This window comes from Oncorhynchus masou, chromosome 31, assembly GCF_036934945.1.
Source record: "Oncorhynchus masou masou isolate Uvic2021 chromosome 31, UVic_Omas_1.1, whole genome shotgun sequence".
Classification (NCBI taxonomy): domain Eukaryota; kingdom Metazoa; phylum Chordata; class Actinopteri; order Salmoniformes; family Salmonidae; genus Oncorhynchus; species Oncorhynchus masou.
Window position 1 is genome coordinate 56,675,534 of NC_088242.1, and position 22,352 is coordinate 56,697,885.

At 40.8% G+C, this 22,352-nt stretch overlaps 1 protein-coding gene across 2 annotated transcripts; it reads left to right on the forward strand.

Annotated features, from left to right (window-relative positions):
- Positions 1 to 734: 734 nt before the first annotated feature.
- Positions 735 to 13,918, forward strand: tcp11l1 (t-complex 11, testis-specific-like 1). Of its 2 annotated transcripts, none has more exons than XM_064951407.1 (11): positions 735 to 829; positions 1,016 to 1,122; positions 2,117 to 2,264; positions 3,688 to 3,820; positions 3,992 to 4,112; positions 4,853 to 5,073; positions 5,260 to 5,396; positions 5,544 to 5,707; positions 6,433 to 6,614; positions 6,858 to 7,030; positions 7,251 to 13,918. In XM_064951407.1, the coding sequence occupies exons 3-11, from the start codon at positions 2,144 to 2,146 to the stop codon at positions 7,463 to 7,465; spliced, it is 1,467 nt and encodes a 488-aa protein (XP_064807479.1). In that variant the 5' UTR covers positions 735 to 829; positions 1,016 to 1,122; positions 2,117 to 2,143; the 3' UTR covers positions 7,466 to 13,918. The 2 variants fall into 2 exon arrangements, with proteins under 2 accessions (XP_064807479.1, XP_064807480.1); XM_064951408.1 differs by having other exon boundaries at positions 1,020 to 1,122.
- Positions 13,919 to 22,352: the final 8,434 nt, after the last annotated feature.

Sequence of the window (22,352 nt, forward strand, 5' to 3'; positions counted from 1 at the left end):
GTAGGGGTGAAATGCCACGTTCAAAACAACTGGGAACTCAAATCATGACGTCAGTGATATTCAGGTCGGAAAGTCAGAGCTCTAGAAAGAAGAAGTTCCCGAGTTGGTTGACAATTCAAATAGATTTTTACTGAGTTCCCAGTTGTTTTGAAAACACTGAAGTCTGAGATTTATTTTTGAGCGTATGGAACATTTCTGGGATCTTTTACTTCAGCTCATGAGACATGGGACCAACACTTGACATGTTGCGTTCATAATTTGATTCAGTGTATATTTAATAATTTTGGTCGGGGCCACCTAGCGGCCGGGGTTCCTAAGCGACCGATTATGCCTGGAATCGGCCCTGCACCCACCATCCTCCACTGATCCAAAGTACTCTGCCAAAGAGAAGAAATGCATCCTTTCTATGTCTGCTGTCAGTGTGTAGCCAGTTTCAATGTTGTCAAAAGATCACACTTTGTACATGTTTGTATAGGCCTAAGATAAACTTTGTAAACATGCATTATGAATTGCATGTAAATAATCCAAGTTTTTTAATACATGGAGATGGATGGTATTTGAATTTAACTCGAGTGGGAGAACTCTGATTGCATCAGTCTTATTTTACTTTAAGTTTCCGTGTTTTTGTGTTGAGGGACACATTGCAGTCATAAACATTGTAGCCATCTTCCATCTGAGGATGTATTCAGCAGGGACCTCACGACTAGTTCGACGTCACTTTGGCCCAACCCACTACCGGAAGACTTCTCTTCATTTTCACCAGAGATCAACAACGCATTTAGCTAGCTATGTAACTTCATCCACCATGTCAGAAGTACACTTTGATTAGGTAACCAAATTGATTGTAATTATTTTACATGTAACATTAGCTAGCCTGGCTTCAATTCAACCAAGATAGTTTTTTTTTTTAACTATCTTGGTTGAATCGAAGCTATAGTTAGCCTAGCAGCCAGCTGATGAAAGTCAGGCAATAGGTAACGAATCGCTTTGTCACACGTTATTGTTTTGTTGTCAGCCAGCAGAGAGACTACTACTCCATCACTCGACTGTCCATTCACTTCAGGACTGGCAAAAGTCGGACCGAAGAAATCTACCCTGCAAGCTAGCTAACCACAGTATACGGTATGTTGCTCACAATAATATAGTGTTTTTGCTTGCTAGCTCATGACGTAAATTAGGCTGTCTCTGCTGTCGAGGTGTAAGGACTCGGTGATGTCATTGAAATCACACTATTGGTTTAGCCTTGACAGAACTGTGCATGGTTTGTTATGCGCCAGTGATCTTATGACCAGACGCCACAGAGCTCTGATTGTTTTTGTTTGCAATCACATCATTAGGATGGTGCGATGTCCTGGCTGCCTTAAGTTGTCTTAATGCTTGTGTTGGCGTCAGGTTGTCTTATCAGCCTGTTACCATGGTTACTCCATGCTATCAGTCTGAAAGATGTCGCTGTAAAAAAAAAAAATTCTCTACAAGCCAGCATGTTGAATACGGTGATATTTAAACGTACTTTAGGAGATAGGGTAACCACATGAAAGTATTGTTTACCCGAGTTTTTGCGGCGTCGTTAGGTTCTGTTGCTTGCTTGTGTTTTCCATCTCCTGATGCATTTCGCGTGGTGCACAGTATGTAAACAATAGCCGAATGTAACCAAATGTTCTCGACCAAAGCTCTTCCCTTGCAATCAGCTGATTGTGTGGGATTTTGCCAGATGATTGTGTGGGACACCTTTTGGTCTGTGCTTTGGTTAAACTCGGCTATTGTTGAAATATTGTGCAAATCGCGTGTGAATTGCGGCAGCATTGAAAATACAAACCGATTTACAGGCCTTCATACTGAAAGTAGTGTTAATAACACTACTCTGTGGCTATTTTGGCTCAGATTACCTCCTACATAAGGACAAAATCTGCAGACAACATGTGAAGTATGTTCAAGGGAAGTTTATTCTGCAGTCTGACTTGTGATGAGACTGTACACAAAAAGTGAGCCTACATGTTAGAGAGGAGAGAGGAGTCTTCCACTCTCTGATTCGTAGAGGCGGGTGGTCAGCCATCACACAACTGAAAGTATTTGAACATGTTTCTTATCCTAATTTATCCCAACTTAAATTGTTCAGTCCCGGGACTCAAGTGAGAGGAGCAACATGCCCAAGGACTCCGACAAACCTGGGGATGGAGAGGACAGAACTGACTCCTCTGAACAGTCCCATAGTAAGAGAGTCTGGAGAGGCACACCGAGTCCTCACAGAGGGAACACCCCACAATGTGAGTAGCACTTACAGGGTGGGAACTAGATGGTATACAGTTTCAACAGTGGTGGGCTAGCAAGGCCTTCTCTGCTGGCCTAAACATCATCAGAATATATATATATTTTTTAATATATTTTCCCACAAATATGTATTAAATTATTCCCCAGAGTAAGAGTTACACTCTTCATTTCATAGCGTTCCTCTTGGTTGCACTGCTTCCAGCCCCAGGTTGAGATTTGGAGGGCTGGTCTTTATGTTAGATATTTTATCCAATCATATTCAGCCATCATGTGTTGCCAGGGGTCTAAAATCTGCCCTCAGGCCTTCAGAATCAACAGTGCGGGCGCTTGTAGCTTAAAGTGAATGGATATTTAAATTTAGTGTCAACCAATCAGCTTTAGAGTTGGCTATTGTATGCCTGCTGGCTGGCTCCAGTGTTACACAGGAGCCAGCTAGCAGGCGTAGTGCCTGCACGTCTTTTGATTGGATTACCAACTAGGAAACTGAAATTGATCAACGATTGATCAACAAATTAATTTGCGTACTACTAAACTGTTTTTTCAACCCACAATGGCGGAAGGAGAAGATATCGATTTGGTCGAGGATATAATTATAACGCCATTCTCAAGACAAACTTTTCAAGAAAAGTTAGACATTGTCAGGAGAGGTAGACGCTGACGCTACAAAGCCGACGCTACAAAGACAGGCTCCGAGAAGCACTGCAAACTGTACTGCTGGGAATGCCTATTATTTTCAAGTGATCGATTTGGTGTTTGGAGCCACACTGGCTTTGCAAACCTGAGTTGTCTAACCAAGGCAGCAACGAGACACCAAAGTACGGCTGGGCACTTACAAACAATGGTGCTTTTGAAAACTTTTGGGGACACCCGAGTGGATCTACAGCTCAACGAACAAACACGCAGGGCAACGAAGCTGCACAATGAAAAGGTATTGTACTCTTCCCCTGCAAATCTCTGAAAAGAAATGTAAATTTCAAGGTGATGCAACGCCTGGTTATACTGCGTTTCTGTCTAAATGTAGTGTCTAGAGCCATGGCATCATAATGATGGTAATAAGAGGTGGATTAATTCGGGTGGGACTGTGTAGGACTTCACTCAAGGCCCAGGCCCCAGAACCACGGCACGCTACTGAGTTTCAAACATAATTTACTTTTTGTAGAAGGTTAGGAAATGTGGGTTAAGGTTAGGACAATGGTTAGGTTTAGGGTTAAAATAAAAAAAATCTCCCTGAAACGACAAAAAAAATATGATTTTGACAATTTGTGTTTCGCTATAACCCAGCTTCCTTAATGGTTCAAAATCAGGTGTACTATTTGAAGGCTTGAAGTCTAAAACTAAAAGATGTACTTTAAGTATAAGTTGGTCCACATCCCTTTTTAGAGCTACATAACCTGTTGCCATTGCTCCCCTGTTTCACAGCCAGCCCGCCAAGATTTGTGTCAACGGAGGAGCTCATGGAGACGGCGAAAGGTGTGACCAACATGGCCCTGGCCCATGAGATCGTAGTGAATACTGACTTCCAGGTGAAGCCCTCGGAGCCAGCAGAAGGAAGGTGAGCACAATGGGTAGTCTTATAGAAGTGGCTGTCACTATGTATTCTGATTGCTGTGCCATGCACAATTATAAGACCTGATGTACTGATGCTATCATCCACAATTTTGTAAATATGCTATTTTTGCATTTTGTATTTCCATTTAAATTATTATTCTTGCTATGCTCCCAGTTTGGAAAAAAGGGTGAAGGATATTATGCATAAAGCATTCTGGGACGTTCTAGAGGCACAACTGAGTGAGAACCCGCCATCATATAATCACGCCATCAAACTTCTTGCTGAGATCAAAGAGGTAAGACAGCTGTTGTAGTAAAGAGGTCTACGGACCGCAGACCGTGGGGGATAGAAGAATGACGCCTGATTGGCATTCATTAAACAATTCTGATCGAACAAAGTAAATATTCGTCAAGTCCGTCACGATTAATGTACGGTATCAGGCCCAAAGGGTGGTTGCTAAAGTCCGATTTGGATATATCTTCGCTGCATAACATTTAGTAGTCCCTTTTCAGGTTTAGAAAAAGTGACTGCTAAATGCTAACTCCAGTTCATATGAGCTGGTAGCATAGCTAGCGTGGAGAGGTCATAGGGTGGTATTGAAAGTTGTTTTTTAACCGTAACTGCAGTTGATTGGTGACAATGACATGAATATGTTTTGGGGTTGAAGGCCATACAAGCATCAGATTTTTACCTCAAGAGCGAAATTCCCATACATTATAAACATTAGCCTAAATGTAGGCTAATTTTGCTGGAGGGCAATGAGGAGATTCGTGATCTTTCCCCACAGCATCTTTCTCCCACATGTTTCCATATTTCCTATTCTTATTTCTCGTGTTTTTTTCTTCTTCTAGTGATACATTGTTATTAATTGTTGGGTTTTGAGTTTGCAAGAAAGGCATTTCACTGTACCTGTGCATGTGACATTACAACTTGAAACTTGTTTTGGTCGAATTCCATTGACCTCTTTACCGCATCTATGTTTTATCATTCAGAAGAGCAATTTTCATTAAATGGTCACTCTCTCTACCACTGTAGACTCTGCTGTCCTTTCTGCTTCCGGGTCATGGTCGGTTGAGGGGGCGAATTGAGGAGGTGCTAGACCTCTCTCTGATCCAGCAGCAGGCAGAGAACGGAGCTCTGGACATCAGTAAGGTGGTTGAGTTTGTCATTGGTATGATGGGTTCACTCTGCGCTCCGAGCCGAGACGAGGAAATCAGGAAGCTTCGGGAAATCACAGATCTTGTGCCTCTATTAAAGTAAATCGGCAGTCAATTCTTTTTAGTACTGTAATGGGGTTATGTTTTGAATGATATGTTAACGTGACACAATTGATGTCTCCCTCTTTTTGTCATTCTAACATACGGCCTTATTTTGTTAAGATTTGTGCTTGGAATGTCTTCCTCCCTGTCACTACTTTAAAATTGTCATACTCTCTCTCATAGGGCGATATTTCCAGTGATGGATAAAATGAAACTTGATATGGCCAATTTTGCAGTCAGCAGTATTCGACCCCACCTCCTGCAGCAATCCGTTGAGTACGAACGGAAGAAATTCCAGGAGTTTGTTGAAAAACAACCCAGTAAGGAGGACATCATTAGCGTCTCGCATCACATCACTGGTTGCTTCAGTCATCACTGGTTGAACAAAATCCTACCTAAGCTATGCTGTGCTGGCTCTTACTGTAGATGATGTAACTGTTTGTGGAGTAACATGCAGACTTTTTCAGACGCCTTAGACTTTACTGAGAAGTGGCTTCAAGACTCTGCCAAGTCTGTACTTCATGAAGATCAAGCGGGTGGTGCGGGTGGTTTACCCACTCCTCTCGCTGTGCACAACCATGCTTACCTGAGTCTGCTTAAATGGAACCACGCCTCTGATCCTTTCCCTGAGGTAGGCTTGTCTGTCATACACCTAACACAGTCCCAACAATGGCCTAACAGTGGTTAATAAACCTTAAGTCTATTGATGCACCTGTGTGTCGTAAGTAACATAATCATTATAAAAAATCCCATTAAAATCCATCAGTTTAAGGTAGAGATATCAGTTTTTTTGGCTACGCCTGGATCTACCGCATTCGCCAATGTTGGCCTTCCGCATCTGCAGTGGAAGGGGGCTGAGTTACAGCGGTATTCAGACCATGAAACAATCCAGATCATCTCACGAAAACATCTGTAGCATCTGAATTGTAACGCTTATGTGCCAACTTCTGTCTGTAACGTCCAAACCGTTTGGGCTACAAACGAATGTGACCCCATGGGACTCGTCTGAAGGTAACCCATACAAATGAATGGAAGTATGGAGGTCGTTTTCTGCCAAAATAATAAGGGGCTAAGTACTGTATGTCAAAAACCCCAACAAAATTTCCTGAGCTTTCTTGTATCTCCTAGATAAAGGACAGACACTTCAAAACCTTATTCCTTATTATTTATTTTTTGAATGTCTTTTTTTTTTGGCCATTTATGAATGTTTTTCTTCATTGCGTTACTATGGGCTATAGTAGTAAAGGCCAAATTCAATATTCAAATATATATATATATATATATATATATATATATATATACCTAAAGGGGTCTTAAAATTCCAAATCAAATCATCACTTTTTTATATGTTCCCAGACTCTTCTCATGGACCAGGTGCGTTTCCAGGAAATGCAGCAGGACTTGGAGCAGCTGGTTCTGGTGGCGTCTGTGCTGCTCATAGTGTACAACACCACGGGAGAGGCCATCTCAGGCCTGCCAGGCCTTATGGACAGACTGAAGAGGACCATCGGGGTTCTGCTCACAGAGATGCACATGCCGTAAGTACACATTTAAACACCCACTGTTGGAATGATCATACACACCCTTGAATATACTCATAACCATGGTCTACGACATTAGGCATAGTGACAACTCTTGTTTGTCATACATTTAAAAAGAAATACACGTATATATTTCACCTTTTTTTAACAAGGTAGGCTAGTTGAAATAACGTAACACCCAGAGCTCTCATTCATTTTATGAATTTATGAACTCGCCCAACTCTTAACTTTGGTCTGAAGGTCTTTCATTGCAGATGAAGCCTTGGCTACCATTGGAGAGAGGATGTGTGTGGAGCTAAGTGGACGTCTGTCTGAGCATGGCTTCTCCCCGTTCTCCACCAACCGGCAGAGCATTCTGAAAGGCCAAATCTCGGCTGTTACTCTCCCAGACAACGCCATCCGCAGGCTTATAGGTAATCTAAACATAGTTGAATGTATTTTGCCAATCCCATTCCCCTGAATGAAGTTCTGTGCAAAATATAGTTTGGGTCTGTATCTTCTGTCTATTCTTTGATCATCGTTTACATGTGTGGTCATGCCAATGACATGATCTGCTTTTGATGATAGCATACCTAGTTTGTTGCTCTACTGTGTCACTAACCCTCTGAGCATGAACATTCTTTCCTTACTCAGGCTCCCGCATCCAGACTTACCTGCTTGCCTTCCTCGAGTCCAGTCACAGGAGTGCTCCAACCCTGCCAGGGGGCCTAGCTCCAGTCAGCAAAGAGCTGGAAGAGATTGCCATGAAGTTTGGCCGTCTGGTCCACTTCAACAAGTTGGTTTATTCCCCTTTCTACCAAAAGATCCTTCAGGAGATTGTGCAAGAAGGAGAAAGTAAAGACACCTAGGCTTTAACACTGAACTGTTAATTAAAATGGGATCACTGTAGGTTATCCATGCTTTCCATTGTATGGCTAAAGATAATGTAATAATGACAGTATTGTACAATGCCAGTATTAATTGATATCAAAATACTTATACAACAAGCGCTGTTGCATTCACATGTTCTACTGCAAAGATAGCCTGCAGAGTTCTGTCCTGCTATCCAGGTCTGTACCCAAACAATTTGAACTTCTACTTTTAAAAATCCACCTCTCTAAAAACAAGTCTCTCACCGTTGCAGTCTGCTATAGACCACCCTCTGCCCCCAGCTGTACTCTGGACACCATATGTGAACTGATTGCCCCCCATCTATCTTCAGAGCTCGTGCTGCTAGGCGACCTAAACTGGAACATGCTTAACACCCCAGCCATCCTACAATCTAAACTTGATGCTCTCAATCTCACACAAATTATCAATGAACCTACCAGGTACTTCCCCAAAGCCTTAAACACGGGCACCCTCATAGATATCATCCTAACCAACTTGCCCTCTAAATACACCCCTGCTGTCTTCAACCAAGATCTCAGCGATCACTGCCTCATTGCCTGCATCCGTAATGGGTCAGCGGTCAAATGACCTCCACTCATCACTGTAAAATGCTCCCTGAAACACTTCAGCGAGCAGGCCTTTCTAATCGACCTGGCCGGGGTATCCTGGAAGGATATTGATCTCATCCCGTCAGTAGTGGATGCCTGGATATTTTTTTTAAATGCCTTCCTAACCATCTTAAATAAACATGCCCCATTCAAGAAATTTAGAACCAGGAACAGATATAGCCCTTGGTTCTCCCCAGACCTGACTGCCCTTAACCAACACAAAAACATCCTATGGCGTTCTGCATTAGCATCGAACAGCCCCCGTGATATGCAGCTGTTCAGGGAAGCTAGAAACCATTATACACAGGCAGTTAGAAAAGCCAAGGCTAGCTTTTTCAAGCAGAAATTTGCTTCCTGCAACACTAACTCAAAAAAGTTCTGGGACACTGTAAAGTCCATGGAGAATAAGAACACCTCTTCCCAGCTGCCCACTGCACTGAAGATAGGAAACACTGTCACCACTGATAAATCCACCATAATTGAGAATTTCAATAAGCATTTTTCTACATCTGGCCATGCTTTCCACCTGGCTACTCCTACCCCGGTCAACAGCACTGCACCCCCCACAGCAACTCGCCCAAGCCTTCCCCATTTCTCCTTCTCCCAAATCCGTTCAGCTGATGTTCTGATAGAGCTGCAAAATCTGGACCCCTACAAATCAGCCGGGCTAGACAATCTGGACCCTTTCTTTCTAAAATTATCTGCCGAAATTGTTGCCACCCTTATTACTAGCCTGTTCAACCTCTCTTTCGTGTCGTCTGAGATCCCCAAAGATTGGAAATAGCTTTTGCAGTTAAATTCCCATGTACCGAATATATTTTTTTTTAAACAAGTTAGTTGGGTTTTCAGCACATTTTCACAAAAAAAGTGTTGGATTATATAGTGAGTGTGCCCACTCTGGTATTGGCATTGCTGTTGGCTAGAGCGCATGTATAGTTTACATGATGAGATTATTAGGACAAAAGAGCGAGGTTATTTGATATGTCAAACAGCAGCCAAGCATCGATGATCATGTCACCAGAATGAGACCCTCAATATTTATTGGAAAGGAGCATCAAGCTCATCACCTTGCACTTTCACCACCCTGTGAAGTTCATTATAATTTATTTAATCTGTAGCCTAATAAACTGCATGCTTTCCCTACGAGTCGTAGTGGGAGGACCACAACATGTCATCGTTTGACTCAATGTTTACTTCAACATGATGGGTATTATATCAATATTTGCGCAATAAAAGTGTTTCCATTGATATCTCTCCCATAATTCATTGTACCAACACAAATCCCACCTTGTCTAGCGTATTTAGTTTTGTCAACATTTGGAAAGTTCACTGGAAAATTGTCTGTTTCCATAAGACCTGTCATAACATTTTTGTTATCTGACATGTACTTTGCATAAAAAGTTTGGATGGGAACCTGGTTATTGACAGTGATCATGATTGGTGCCTTGCATACCTTCATGTGACCAGCTGTAGATTCATGATTTGGTAATTGTTTAAACATGTTTAGAAACAAATATGAAAGGAAAAAAGGTAATACTGAAACATACAATCAATCAAATGTATTTACAAAGCCATTTTTATATCAGCAGACACAAATATACACGCTATACAGAAACCCAGCCTAAAACGCCAAACCGCAAGCAATGCAAATGTAGAAGCATGCTGGCAGGAACCTAGGAAGAAACCTAGAGGAACCAGGCTCAAATGGGTGACCAGTCCTCTTCTGGCTGTGCCAGGTGGAGATTATAAGAGTACATAGCCATTAAGGCCAGATTGGTCTTCAGTATGTTGAAATGTTCTTAGATGATCAGCTGGGTCAAATAATAATCACAGTGGTTGTAGAGAGGTTGCAACAGTTCAGTACCTCAGGAGTAAATGTCAGTTGGCTTGTCATGGCCAAGCATTCAGCAGTGGTGTTAAGTACTTATGTTTTTGGGCGGTATCTCTACTATACTATTTATATTTTTGACAACTTTTACTTCACTACATTCCTAAAGAAAAGAATGTACTTTTTCCCCCCCATATATTTTCCCTGACACCCAAAAGTACTCATTTACATTTTGACAGGAAAATGATCCAATTTACGCAAGAGAAGATCCCTGCTCATCCCTACTGCGTCCGATCTGGCGGTCTCACTAAATACATACTTAATTTGTAAATTATGTCAGTGTCGGAGTGTGCCCAAGGCTATCTGTCTGCTTTGCTTACTATAAGGAATTTGAAATTATTAATAGTTTTACTTTTGATACATAAGTATATTTAAAACCAATAATTTTAGACTTTTACTCAATTATTATTTTAATGGGTGACTTTTACTTGAGTCATTTTATATTATGGTACCTTTACTTTTACTCAAGTATGACGTTTGAATATTTTTTCCACCACTGGCATTCAGAGGTTGAGACAGCAGATATGGAGAGCGAGAGTGTCTAAAACGCCATGTTTTTACAAGCTCTGTTTGCTTTTTGGCAAACCAGGTTTCCATCCAACCTTTTTATGTGAGTAAAGTACATGTTGGATAAAAAAAATGTAATGACAGGCCTGATGGAAACAGCAAATTTGTCTGTAAACTTTTCATATCTCAATAAAACAAAATACGCTAGACAAGAGGTGGTGGAATCCTTTTGTGTCTGAAATGCATTATGCGAGAAATGGCAGTGGAAATGTTTTTATGTGCAAATATTGATATAATAACCATCATATTGGAGTCACGTAATGATCTTTGTGATCCTCCCACTACGAGTCGGGAAAGCATGCAATGTATTAGTTAGGCTACATAAAATAAAAATTATACAATTGTATTTAGCCTTTATTTAACAAGGTAGGCCAGTTGAGAACAAGTTCTCATTTACAACTGTGACCTGGCCAAGATAAAGCAAAGCAATGCGACACAAACAACAATACAGAGTTACACATGGAAAAACAAACGTACAGTCAATAACGCAATAGAAACATCTATATACAGTGTGTGCAAATGAGGTAAGATTAGGGAGATAAGGCAATAAATAGGCCATAGTGGCGAAGTAATTACAATTTAGCAATTAAACACTGGAGTGATAGATGTACAGAAGATGAATGTGCAAGTAGAGATACTGGGGTGCAAAGGAGCAAAAAAACAATATGGGGATGTGGTAGTTGGATGGGCTATTTACAGATGGGCTATGTACAGGTGCAATGATCTGTGAGCTGCTCTGACAGCTGATGCTTAAAGTTAGTGAGGGAGGTATGAGTCTCTAGCTTCAGTGATTTTTGCAATTCATTCCAATCATTGGCAGCAGAGAACTGAAAGGAAAGGCGGCCAAAGGAGTAATAGGCTTTGGGGGTAACCAGTGAAATATACCTGCTGGAGCGCGTGCTACGGGTGGCTGCTTCTATGGTGAACAGTGGGCTGAGATAAGGCGGGGCTTTACCTAGCAGACTTATAGATGACCTGGAGCCAGTGGGTTTTGCGACGAATATGAAGCGAGGGTCAGCCAACGAGAGCATACAGGTCTCAGTGGTGGGTAGTATATGGGGCTTTGGTGACAAAACAGATGCCACTGTGATAGACTGCATCCAATTTGCTGAGTAGAGTGTTGGAGTGGCTATTTTGTAAATGACATCGCCGAAGTCAAGGATCGGTAGGATAGTCCGTTTTACAAGGTATGTTTGGCAGCATGAGTGAAGGATGCTTTGTTGTGAAATAGGAAGCCGATTCTAGATTTCATTTTGGATTGGAGACCGATGAAAGCTATGAACTTCACTGGGTGGTGAAAGTGCACGGTGATGAGCTTGATGCTCATTTCCAATACCCAATACCTATCGGGGGGGGGGGGGTCTTGTTCTGTTGACATGATAATTGATGCTTGTCTGCCGTTTGACAAATTAAAATAATATCTCACTCTTTTGTTCATAATAATCTTATCATGTAGTAGGCTATACCCACACTGTATCTGCGAGTGCGAGCTGTTGGCTAGAGCGCACATGCACTTGCCAGAATGGGACGTTCGCAATGTTACACAAAATGTTTTGTGACAAAACCATCAGTAGAGTTGCAAATGTGATGGAAATGTTTTACTCGCCATTTGGCACGGCCATTTATTGGCCACTAGCCAATTGGATGGAAACGTCTGTGGTGGGAAAATGTACATATTGTTTTTAAGAATGTTTGAATATTGGCATTTAAAATCTGTCCCCAATTGGATGGAAACCTAGCTATAGATGCAGATAAAACCAGTCGTGCATGCAAATGTGTATATACTGTAAGAGCTTGATGTTACTGTTTAACTTATTGTTTTCTCAACATCTACTGCATGTCCATCAATCTTTTGACTCATTCCATGCAACATTAACGCTCCTTCAATGCATAGCTGCGGGAAATAGGGGTGCCGAGGGTGCTGCAGCACCCCCTGAAAAAGATGGGGGGGAAAATTAGATTAATTAAAATATACACTACCAATGAAAAGTTTGGACACCTACTCATTCAAGGGCTTTTCTTTATTTGTACTATTTTCTACATTGTAGAATAATAGTGAAGACAATAATATTGAAGACATTGTGGAGGCCAGGTCAGCTGATTCAGCACTCCATCACATTTTTGCAAAAAACTCATCTCTTTTTGCCTTGTTATTATGGGGTATTGTGTGTAGATTGAGGGGAAAAACAACAACAATTTAATCAATTTTAGAATAAGGCTGTAACATAACAAAATGTGGAAAAAGAAGTCAAAGGGTCTGAATACTTTAAGTGCACTGTAAGTATTTTCTTTTTTTGTAGGCAGGTATCCTAGTGGTTAAGAGTGTTTGGCTAGTAAAAGAAAGGTCACTGGTTGGAATCCCAAAGCCGACTCGGTGAAGAATCAGTTGATTTGCCCTTGATTTGCCCACGTAACCCCAATTGCTACTGTAGGTTTCTCTGGATAAGAGAGTCTGCTAAATGACTCAAATGTAATGATCAGCTCGTCAAAAATTGAAGGATGCAAACTTGAAACCACTTTTCATGACAATTTAGCCCACGGCGGAAAGCTCCTGGACAGCAGTTGTGAGTAGCCTGATTATCCATTCCATATTGTCCATTTTACTTTGACCTGTCCTGTTTTTAGGATCTGTTTTTTGGCAACTTGTCAGAAATGTTTATTTTTATTGGGCACCATTTATGTTAGACATATCATGCAGATTTATCAGATCAAATTACATTGTCATACAATTTTATCTCCAGCCTGTAGGCCACAGAAAAGGCCACATATTCTTTCTGCCATATTTGATATCTGCTATGATTTATGTCAGATTATTTGTCGTTGTTGGCGGAACGTTGGAGAGTGGCAGTGATGCAGTTGTCCAACAGCACCATGGAGACGCACGCTGGGAATGGACAAGCAACATTTCTTGCGCCCCTGCCTTTGACAAAGTGGCCACTGTGTATTACACGGCGGCATCAGCACTCACTTAAAAAGCCCATATGCCACAGGTTGAGAGAAATTGTCATTGTTTTTGTGCAGAATTATGTGAGGTTTTTGTGTTGTTGAAGGTGTGTCTTGATCAGTTTAGCTCAGAAATTGCCACCTTCAATCTGCCGCCATTAGGCGGCCGCATAATCCTGCCTAATGAGCAGACAGGCCTTGCCTGTATTAGTGGACGGATACAGCAGTCTGTAACACGAGAAGAAATGTTTTTCTCCCAAATTTGCAGCACCCCCACCCCCAAACATCTTCCCGTGGCTATGCTTCAATGTATTGTTACAAAGTGTTATCACATCAATGTTACTTATTTTGTGTAAGGCTGTAATTACCTATCAGCAATGTTCAGCACCGAACATGAAGCACTCAATAAAACCTGTGAATATTTATTTGTTTTCAGGTTTGTGTTGGTTGTCAAGCCTTTGCTCAATTTAGTTTGCAGCCTTTTTGTGACTTTGATATGATTAGGATCTTCATTAGCCGGCGCCAATGGTGACAGCTAGTCTTACTGGCGTCCGACACATAAGGAAAAAGACATTACAGACAAAATAATACAATTTACATACATTTAAAAACATGAATGTGTGTGTTTGCACGCGTGTGCGTGCCTGCATCTGTCAGTTAGCCCATATGCCACTGGTTGAGAGAGATTGTCATTGTTTTTGGGCAGAATTAAGCGAGGTTTGTATGTGTTGTTGAAGGTGCGTCTTGGTAAGTTTAGCTCAGAAAATGTTACCCTCTTCAATCTGCCGCATTATCCTGCTTAATGAGCGGACAGGCCTTACCTGTATTAGTGGACGGATACAGCATAAATGTCAGTACATACACACAACTTTGAAGGTGAGAACGATCTATTTTTTTGTTTAGAGGAAACAAACATGTATGTATATATACAGTTGAAGTCGGAAGTTTACATACACCTTAGCTAAATACATTTAAACTCAGTTTTTCACAATTCCTGACATTTAATCATAGTAAAAGTGCCCTATCTTTGGTCAGTTTGGATCACCACTTTATTTTAAGGATGTGAAATGTCAGAATAATACTAGAGAGAATGATTTATTTGAGCTTTTATTTCTTTCATCACATTCCCAGTGGGTCAGAGGTTTACATACACTCAGTTAGTATTTGGTAGCATTGCCTTTAAATTGTTTAACGGGTCAAATGTTTTGGGGAGCCTTCCACAAGCTTCCCACAATAAGTTGGGTGAATTTTGGCCCATTCCTCCTGACAGAGCTGGTGTAACTGAGTCAGGTTTGTAGGCCTCCTTCCTCGCACATGCTTTTTCAGTTTTGCCCACAACTTTTCTATAGGATTGTCGTCAGGGCTTTGTGATGGCCACTCCAATATCTTGACTTCGTTGTCCTTAAGCCATTTTGCAACAACTTTGGAAGTATGCTTGAGGTCATTGTCCATTTGGAAGACCCAAGCTTTAACTTCCTGACTGATGTCTTGAGATGTTGCTTCAATATATCCACATCATTTTCCTCCTTATGACATCTATTTTATGAAGTGCACCAGTCCCTACTGCAGCAAAGCACCCCCATAACATGATGATGCTACCCCCGTGCGTCACGGTTGGGATGGTGTTCTTCGGCTTGCAAGCATCCCCCTTTTCCTCCAAACATAACAATGGTCATTATGGCCAAACAGTTCTATTTTTGTTTCGTCAGACCAGAGGACATTTCTCAAAAAAGTATGATCTTTTCCCCATGTGCAGTTGCAAACCGTAGTCTGGCTTTTTTTATGGCGGTTTGGGAGCAGTGGCTTCTTCCTTGCTGAGCGGCCTTTCAGGTTTGTTGATATAGGACTTGTTTTACTATGGATATAGATACTTTGTACCCGTTTCCTCCAGCATCTTCACTAGGTCCTTTGCTGTTGTTCTGGGATTGATTTGCACTTTTCGCACATAAGTACGCTCATCTCTAGGAGACAGTACGCGTCTCCTTCCTGAGCTGTATGACAGCTGCATGTTTATACTTGCGTAATTTGCATGAATGTGGTACCTTCAGGCATTCGGAAATTGCTCCAAAGGATGAACCAGATTTGTGGAGGTCTAACATTGAGGTCTTGGCTGATTTCTTTTGGATTTTCCCATGATGTCAATCAAAAGAGGCACTGAGTTTGAAGGTAGGCCTTGAAATACATCTACAGGTACATCCGCAATTGACGGAAATGATGTCAATTAGGCTACCAGAACTTATATAGCCATGACATCATTTTCTGGAATTTTTCAAGCTGTTTAAAGGCAGAGCCAATTTAGTGTATGTAAACTTCTGACCCACTGGAACTGTGATACAGTGAATAAGTGAAATAATGTCTGTAAACAATTGATGGAAAAATGACTTGTGTCATGCACAAAGTAGATGTCCTCACCGACATTACCGCTCAAAAGTTTTTGGTGACTTAGAAAACAGTTTTCAGCTGTGCTAACATAATTGCATAAGGGTTTTCTACTGATCAATTAGCCTTTTTAAATGATAAACTTGGATTAGCTAACACAACGTGCCATTGCTAATGGGCCTCTGTAGATATTCCATTCAAAATCAGCCGCGTCTAGATACTATAGTAATTTACAAAATTAACTGTCTACACTATTTCTGATCAATTTAATGCTATTTTAATGGAAAAAAGTGTTTTTCTTTAAAAAACAAGGTCATTTCTAAGTGACCCCAAACAGTAGTATACGTAGTCAAATGTTTAGACAAACCTACTCATTCAAGGGATTTTCTTTATTTACTATATTGTTGAATAATAGTGAAGACAAACTATGAAATAGCACATATGGAATCATGTAGCAACCAAAAAAAAGTGTTAAATCAAAAATGTTAAATTTGAGTCACCCTTTGCCTTGACAGCACACTCTTGGTATTCTCTCAACCAGCTTCATGAGCGCTTGTTGGCTGCTTTTCCTTCACTCTGCGGTCAAACTCATCCCAAACCATTTAAATTGGGTTGAGGTCAGGCGATTGTGGAGGCCAGGTCATCCGATGCAGCACACCATCACTCTCCTTCTTGGTCAAATAACCCTTACACAGCCTAGAGGTGTTTTGGGTCATTGTCCAGGTGAAAAACAAATGATAGTCCCACTAAAGCCAAACCAGATGGGATGGTGTATCGCTGCAGAATCCTGTGGTAGCCATGCTGGTTAAGTGTGCTTTGAATTCAAAATAAATCACGAGTGTCACCAGGAAAGCACCCCCACACTTCCTCCACCTTGGGAACCACACATGCGGAGATCATCCGTTCACCTACTCTGCATCTCACAAAGACAACGGTTGGAACCAAAAATCTCAAATTTGGACTCATCAAACCAAAGGACAGATTTCCGCTGGTCTAATGTCCATTGCTCATGTTTCTTTGCCCAAGCAAGTCTCTTCTTATTGGTGTCCTTTAGTGGTTTCTTTGCAGCAATTCAACCATGAAGGCCTGATTCACGCAGTCTCCTCTGAACAGTTGATATCAGGTTTGAAGGTAAGACCCAGATGCAGATTGTGTCAAAGTAACCATGTTTATTACAACAACAGGCAATAACGACAGGTCAAGGCAGGCAGGGGTTGATAATCCAGAGTAGTGGGGCAAAGGTACAGGATAGCAGTTAGGGTCAGGTCAGGCAGGCAGGCAGAGGTTGGTAATCCATAGGTGGGGTATGGGTACAGGACATCAGGCAGGCTCAGTCAGGACAGGCAAGGTTCAAAACCATGAGGGTGAGGGAAAAAAGAGAGACTGGGGAAAAGCAGGCGCTGAGACAAAACCGCTGGTTGACTTGACAAACGAATCAAACTGGCACAAACAAACAGAAAACACAGGTATAAATACACAGGGGATAATGGGTAAGATGGGCGACACCTGGAGGGGGGTGGAAACAAGCACAAGGACAGGTGAAACAGATCAGTGTGTGACAATTTATTTATTTGGACTGCAATTTCTGAGGCTGGTAAATTCTAATGAACTTATCCTCTGCAGCAAAGGTAACTCTGGGTCTTCCTTTCTTGTGGAGGAAAAGTAATTATGGACATTTGTTTTTCTGTGCTTATTTGAGCTGTTGTTGCCATAATATGTACTTGGTCTTTTACCAAATAGGGCTATCTTCTGTATACCACCCCTACCTTTTCACAACACAACTGAATGGCTCAAAGGCATTTAGGAAATAAATTCCCCAAATTAACTTAAGGCACACCAATTAATTGAAATGCATTCCAGGTGACTACCTCATGAAGCTGGTTGAGAGAATGCCAAGAGTGTGCAAAGCTGTCATTAAGGCAAAGGGTGGCTACTTTGAAGAATCTAAAATACAAAATATATTTAAAATATAAATATATTTCTACAATGTAGGAAATAGTACAAATAAAGAAAAATCCTTGAATGAGTAGGTGTGTCCAAACTTTTGACTGGTAGTGTATATATATTTCCTTTGCTGAAAAATTACACTAGTTTTAAACCCCATGCTTTTGGGACAAGCAGAGCCTTCACTGTGGAGTTACATGCAATATACATATCTAACAGCAGAGGGAAACAATACTCAATATTGAAACAGACATTCAAATCAAGTTTTATTCATACATTAAAGTGGCCAGCGCTATCATTTAGGAAAAGGTTAATGTATTGCTGTGGGGAAATGACAGAGGTGTTCTCTTTTTATAATTTGCTGAAACCGAAGGGCATTCTGAGGGCCTGGGAGGGTTATTTTAGAATTTCCCATAATATAACACAGCCTATTATTATTTTACTATTATTATTATTAGCTATGGATAGAATGCAGAAATGTCCTTATTAATATTTTGTTGCATTTTGCACTGAACAAACAAATCCTATTTATGATGTTTTATGTGGTGGGGTCTTCACCTTGCCGTTGAAAATGGATTCAATAGAATTGCATTAATTGCATTAGATATTGGAGGTAACTAAAGTTCATTTTGAAATTGATACTCTAATTAAGCAATAAGCATGAGGGGTGTGGTATATGGCCAATATACCATGGCTGTTCTTAAAAGCACAACGCAATGCAGTTTGCCTGTGTACAGCCATTAGTCGTGGTATATTGGCCATGTACCACAAATCCCCGAGATGCCTTATTGCTATTATAAACTGATTACCAACCTAATTAGGACAGTAAAATCCCATTTTTTTCCACCAATGCATGGTCTTACGGTCTGTTATAAACTGGGTGATTCGTGCTCTGAATGCTGATTGGCTGAAAGCCGTGGTATATCAGACTGTATACCACAGGTATGACAAAACGTTAATTTCTACTGCTCTAATTACATTGGTAACCAGTTTATAATAGCAGTAAGGCACCTCAGGTTTGTTATATATGCCCAATATACCATGGCTAAGGACTGTATCCAGGCACTGCATTGCATTGCCCTAAGAACAGCCCTTAGCCGTGGGTGTAGTATATTGGCCATATACTACACCCTCTCGAGCTTTATTGCTTAAATATACCACCGTTTTTAGCCAATCCGCATTCAGTGCTCAGAACCACCTGATTTATAACTGGATTTAAGGAACTAAGGAAATAAATCACGTGACTGAGGCTATGGGGATTGTTCATATTTGCTCAAATTTGTCAGTTTTCTTTTTTTACTTTTTATAAATCATGTTTCATAAATGTTATTTTCTTTATAGATTATAATTGGTGCAGTTCGTTTTGCTTGGCCCGGTGCCCCGATTGAGTGGCGATTTCCTTTAAGGACCAATGGAATGGTCTAATATCAGTTAACTCCGCATCCTCGGGGAACCGGGCCATGCAAAAAGAACTCTGCCAGCGGCTTTGACGATATCGTGCTCAGGAGTCAGCTCGTAACGTGTCGATGGTTGATTTCTCTGGTTTTGCTCTATGACTCTTTAACATTGCACACGCAACGGGGTGGGGAGACTTTTCTGCTGGCTTCCATCATAGCTAGTGCTAGTTGATGAAATAACGAGCAAAGTGCTGGAACTGCACGGCCTCTGGGATAACTGGTCCCAACAAAGATTAGAAATATGGGCTTCGTTACCCTTTAAACGAAAACAAGAGCCACTTTTTTTGCGAAACTGGCAGTTGTTGACTACGCGGTGGACGAAGACTGGTTTCATTTAACGGTGTAATACGTGAGTTATTTGGAGTTTAAAATGTGTGAGATTGTGGGTTTATCGAAAGCCTCGTTGTCCAGGAGAACAAGATGGCAGCATTGCAGGCAGACTGAGCATGGTGTGGGTACTTGTTAAACTCGTTAGCATGTTCAGAGAAGCCCTGCTGACTGTATTCTGTCACTAACTACTGTTAATAAAGATAGCAAACGTTTATATATCATAACGTTAAAAATTATCAAGCCATTTGTGCGAATTTCAATGCATTTCGTAACTAGTAAATAGCTAGTTTGTTAGTTTTACTCAGTTTGACTTCAATGCCTAATGTAGACGTTGGCTAGCTAACGTTAGCAAATCTGTCAAACTAGCTAGCTAGTTGCTAGTCAATAGTTAATGTTAGCAAGACGTTTGTTCGTCAGCATGGGTTGCATTTTTGATTCGTCCATTGGTTTGTATGTATATTTTAATTCTGATTTTGGGTGATTTTTAATTATTGCCTATCATCTAGCTGGCTAGCCAACGTCATGAAATGGCTAACGTTAACTAACTACATTGTATAGAATAGTAACAGTAACGTTACTGCACACACACTGTCTCTGAGTAGTAATCCACTCGGGGGGAACGAGAAGTCCCAGTCATGTCCTTCCTCTTGTTGTGACATAACGTCAACTGACAAGATGAACTCTTACATTCACCAGCCATCTAACTTATAATAATGTTTTATCCCTCAGACATATAGTTAGTTAAAACATTAACTCTCTTATATAATTGACATACTATTGGATTTCTGCCTTGGCACTACTAATGTTAGCTACTTACTTGAAATTACTTAAGCTACGTTGTCAACAGGTGCCTTATCAACCACCCATGCCCGTCCTCAGTTTGCACCCCCTCCCATTTGTTGATTACTTACACAGAAAGGTCAGTCAGTCACTAGGGATTCGATTTGACTTAGTTACTAGTGGCCTCTTACAGCAGGCAGCCTTTACAATCCTGAAATGGTGAGGAGTGTAATTCAACACTAGACCAGGGTCTCCTACCGATGATGGGGTATCAAGCCTCTGCGTGTATGGACAGATGGCATTGCAGCTGACACTGTTTTTGTACTTAGCTAGTGTGGTAACTAGTAAGTGTTGGACAAGGTTTATGTAAATAATGATAAAGAATTTAGACTTGCTATTCTGATTTATATCACCACAGGGTACCTCTGAGTGTGAAGTGAACCTTTTCATTGGGTAATCAGTTTATTTTATTTTGCACTGTTCATTTTGGTAGGATGACATCATTTCAGTTCATGTGTGATGCAACTAGCGATCTGCTTTTTGTTATGTTTGTTTTTACAATTTTAAATTAGGAACTGAAGTAGGGATGGGCATTTAATATTATGGTACTATTCATATTAGTTTTTTGGGATATTGTCACAATACAAAATAAAATAGCTTACTGACTCTCGAGCAATCAGAATATTTGTCAGGGGTCTCCAACAATTTCCAACAGGAGAGCTACTTAAAAAAATGTTTTACTTATTGCGAGCTACTCATTTTGATTAATTTCTTCCTTTCAAATTGGCACATTCTTCTCTTCTACTCTCCCTAGTAACTCTTTCTCCGGGTCCTTAGTGTACAAGAAAAAGTGCACTCTGTTTTCTGTCAATATACCTGATAAAATAGTGGCTAATAAGCAACTCTATAGAATCTGATTGTTTTATATTTTTCCTTGTAGAATATTTTTTCAGTAAAAATTACAATTGTTCTTGTTTTATTTAACTAGACAAGTCGAGAACAAATTCTTATTTACAATGGTGGCCTAGGAACAGTGGGTTAACTGCCTTGTTCAGGGGCAGAACAACAGATTTTTTTCCTTGTCAGCTCGGGGATTTGATCTCGCAGCCTTTCGGTTACTGGCCCAACACTCTAACCACGAGGCTACCTGCCTCCCCTCTTAAAGAAACATCAAAATTTGATGTTCTGAGTCCTTGTCAATGTTTAAATCACATCAGAAGATCTGGAATCATTTAAATTGCACCTCTGGCCCTTTTTACATTGCAGATCTAGTGAGGGAAGAGTGTGCTGTCTAATCTGCTGGTCTAGTGACAGTTCTGAACTGCTGCTGTTCATTTCATGGCAACGTTTGCAAATAATAGATACACTTATTCATGATATACTTCTGCCAGGTAAGCCTTCTTTGCAGTTAACATTTAATTGAAGGTTTTGGGGCAAGTATTTCTGTCGGTGGAACAAGCAAAAATTGCATGTACTTTCAGAATTGTTTGGCGAGCTACTGGTAGTGTGTAATTAACCTGTTGGAGACTGCTGATCTAAATGCCGGACAGCAGGTATGCTGCTTTTCTTCTGTAGTTTGGCTAAAAGCAACAGAGAATGAAAAGTCAGATTTCACCATAACTGACTATGTAACAAAAGATTTTGGGGTCAGAGTGTTGCGGTCATCTGTCAGGTATTGTGAAAACCGTTAGGTGAGGGCCTGTAATTGCTTTTTGAAGTGTGGGAAATAGCATACTAATGTCAAGGCAGCCTGGGGGGCTAAATACGCAGCAATAGTTCAATGCACCATTATAAAAATGGCATTCAAAAGTTGTTTTACTCAATTAAGACTTTCAAATGTCATGGGGTATACTTGTTGGTAAAAATGTCAAGGATAATTTAATTTAGACAAAGCCTTTCAATTGTTAAAATAGGCCTATATATGCAGTATGGACACCTACTCATTCCAGGGTTTTTCTTTGTTTTGACT

What these genes read in the sequence shown, in the direction of transcription:
- tcp11l1 (XM_064951407.1), top strand. Translation starts at nt 2,144, where the DNA reads ATGCCCAAGGACTCCGACAAACCTGGGGATGGAGAGGACAGAACTGAC. An exon ending in CAGAGGGAACACCCCACAAT is followed by an intron (nt 2,265 to 3,687) that starts GTGAGTAGCACT and finishes CCTGTTTCACAG; the next exon opens with CCAGCCCGCCAAGATTTGTG. An exon ending in GTTTGTTGAAAAACAACCCA is followed by an intron (nt 5,397 to 5,543) that starts GTAAGGAGGACA and finishes AGACTTTTTCAG; the next exon opens with ACGCCTTAGACTTTACTGAG.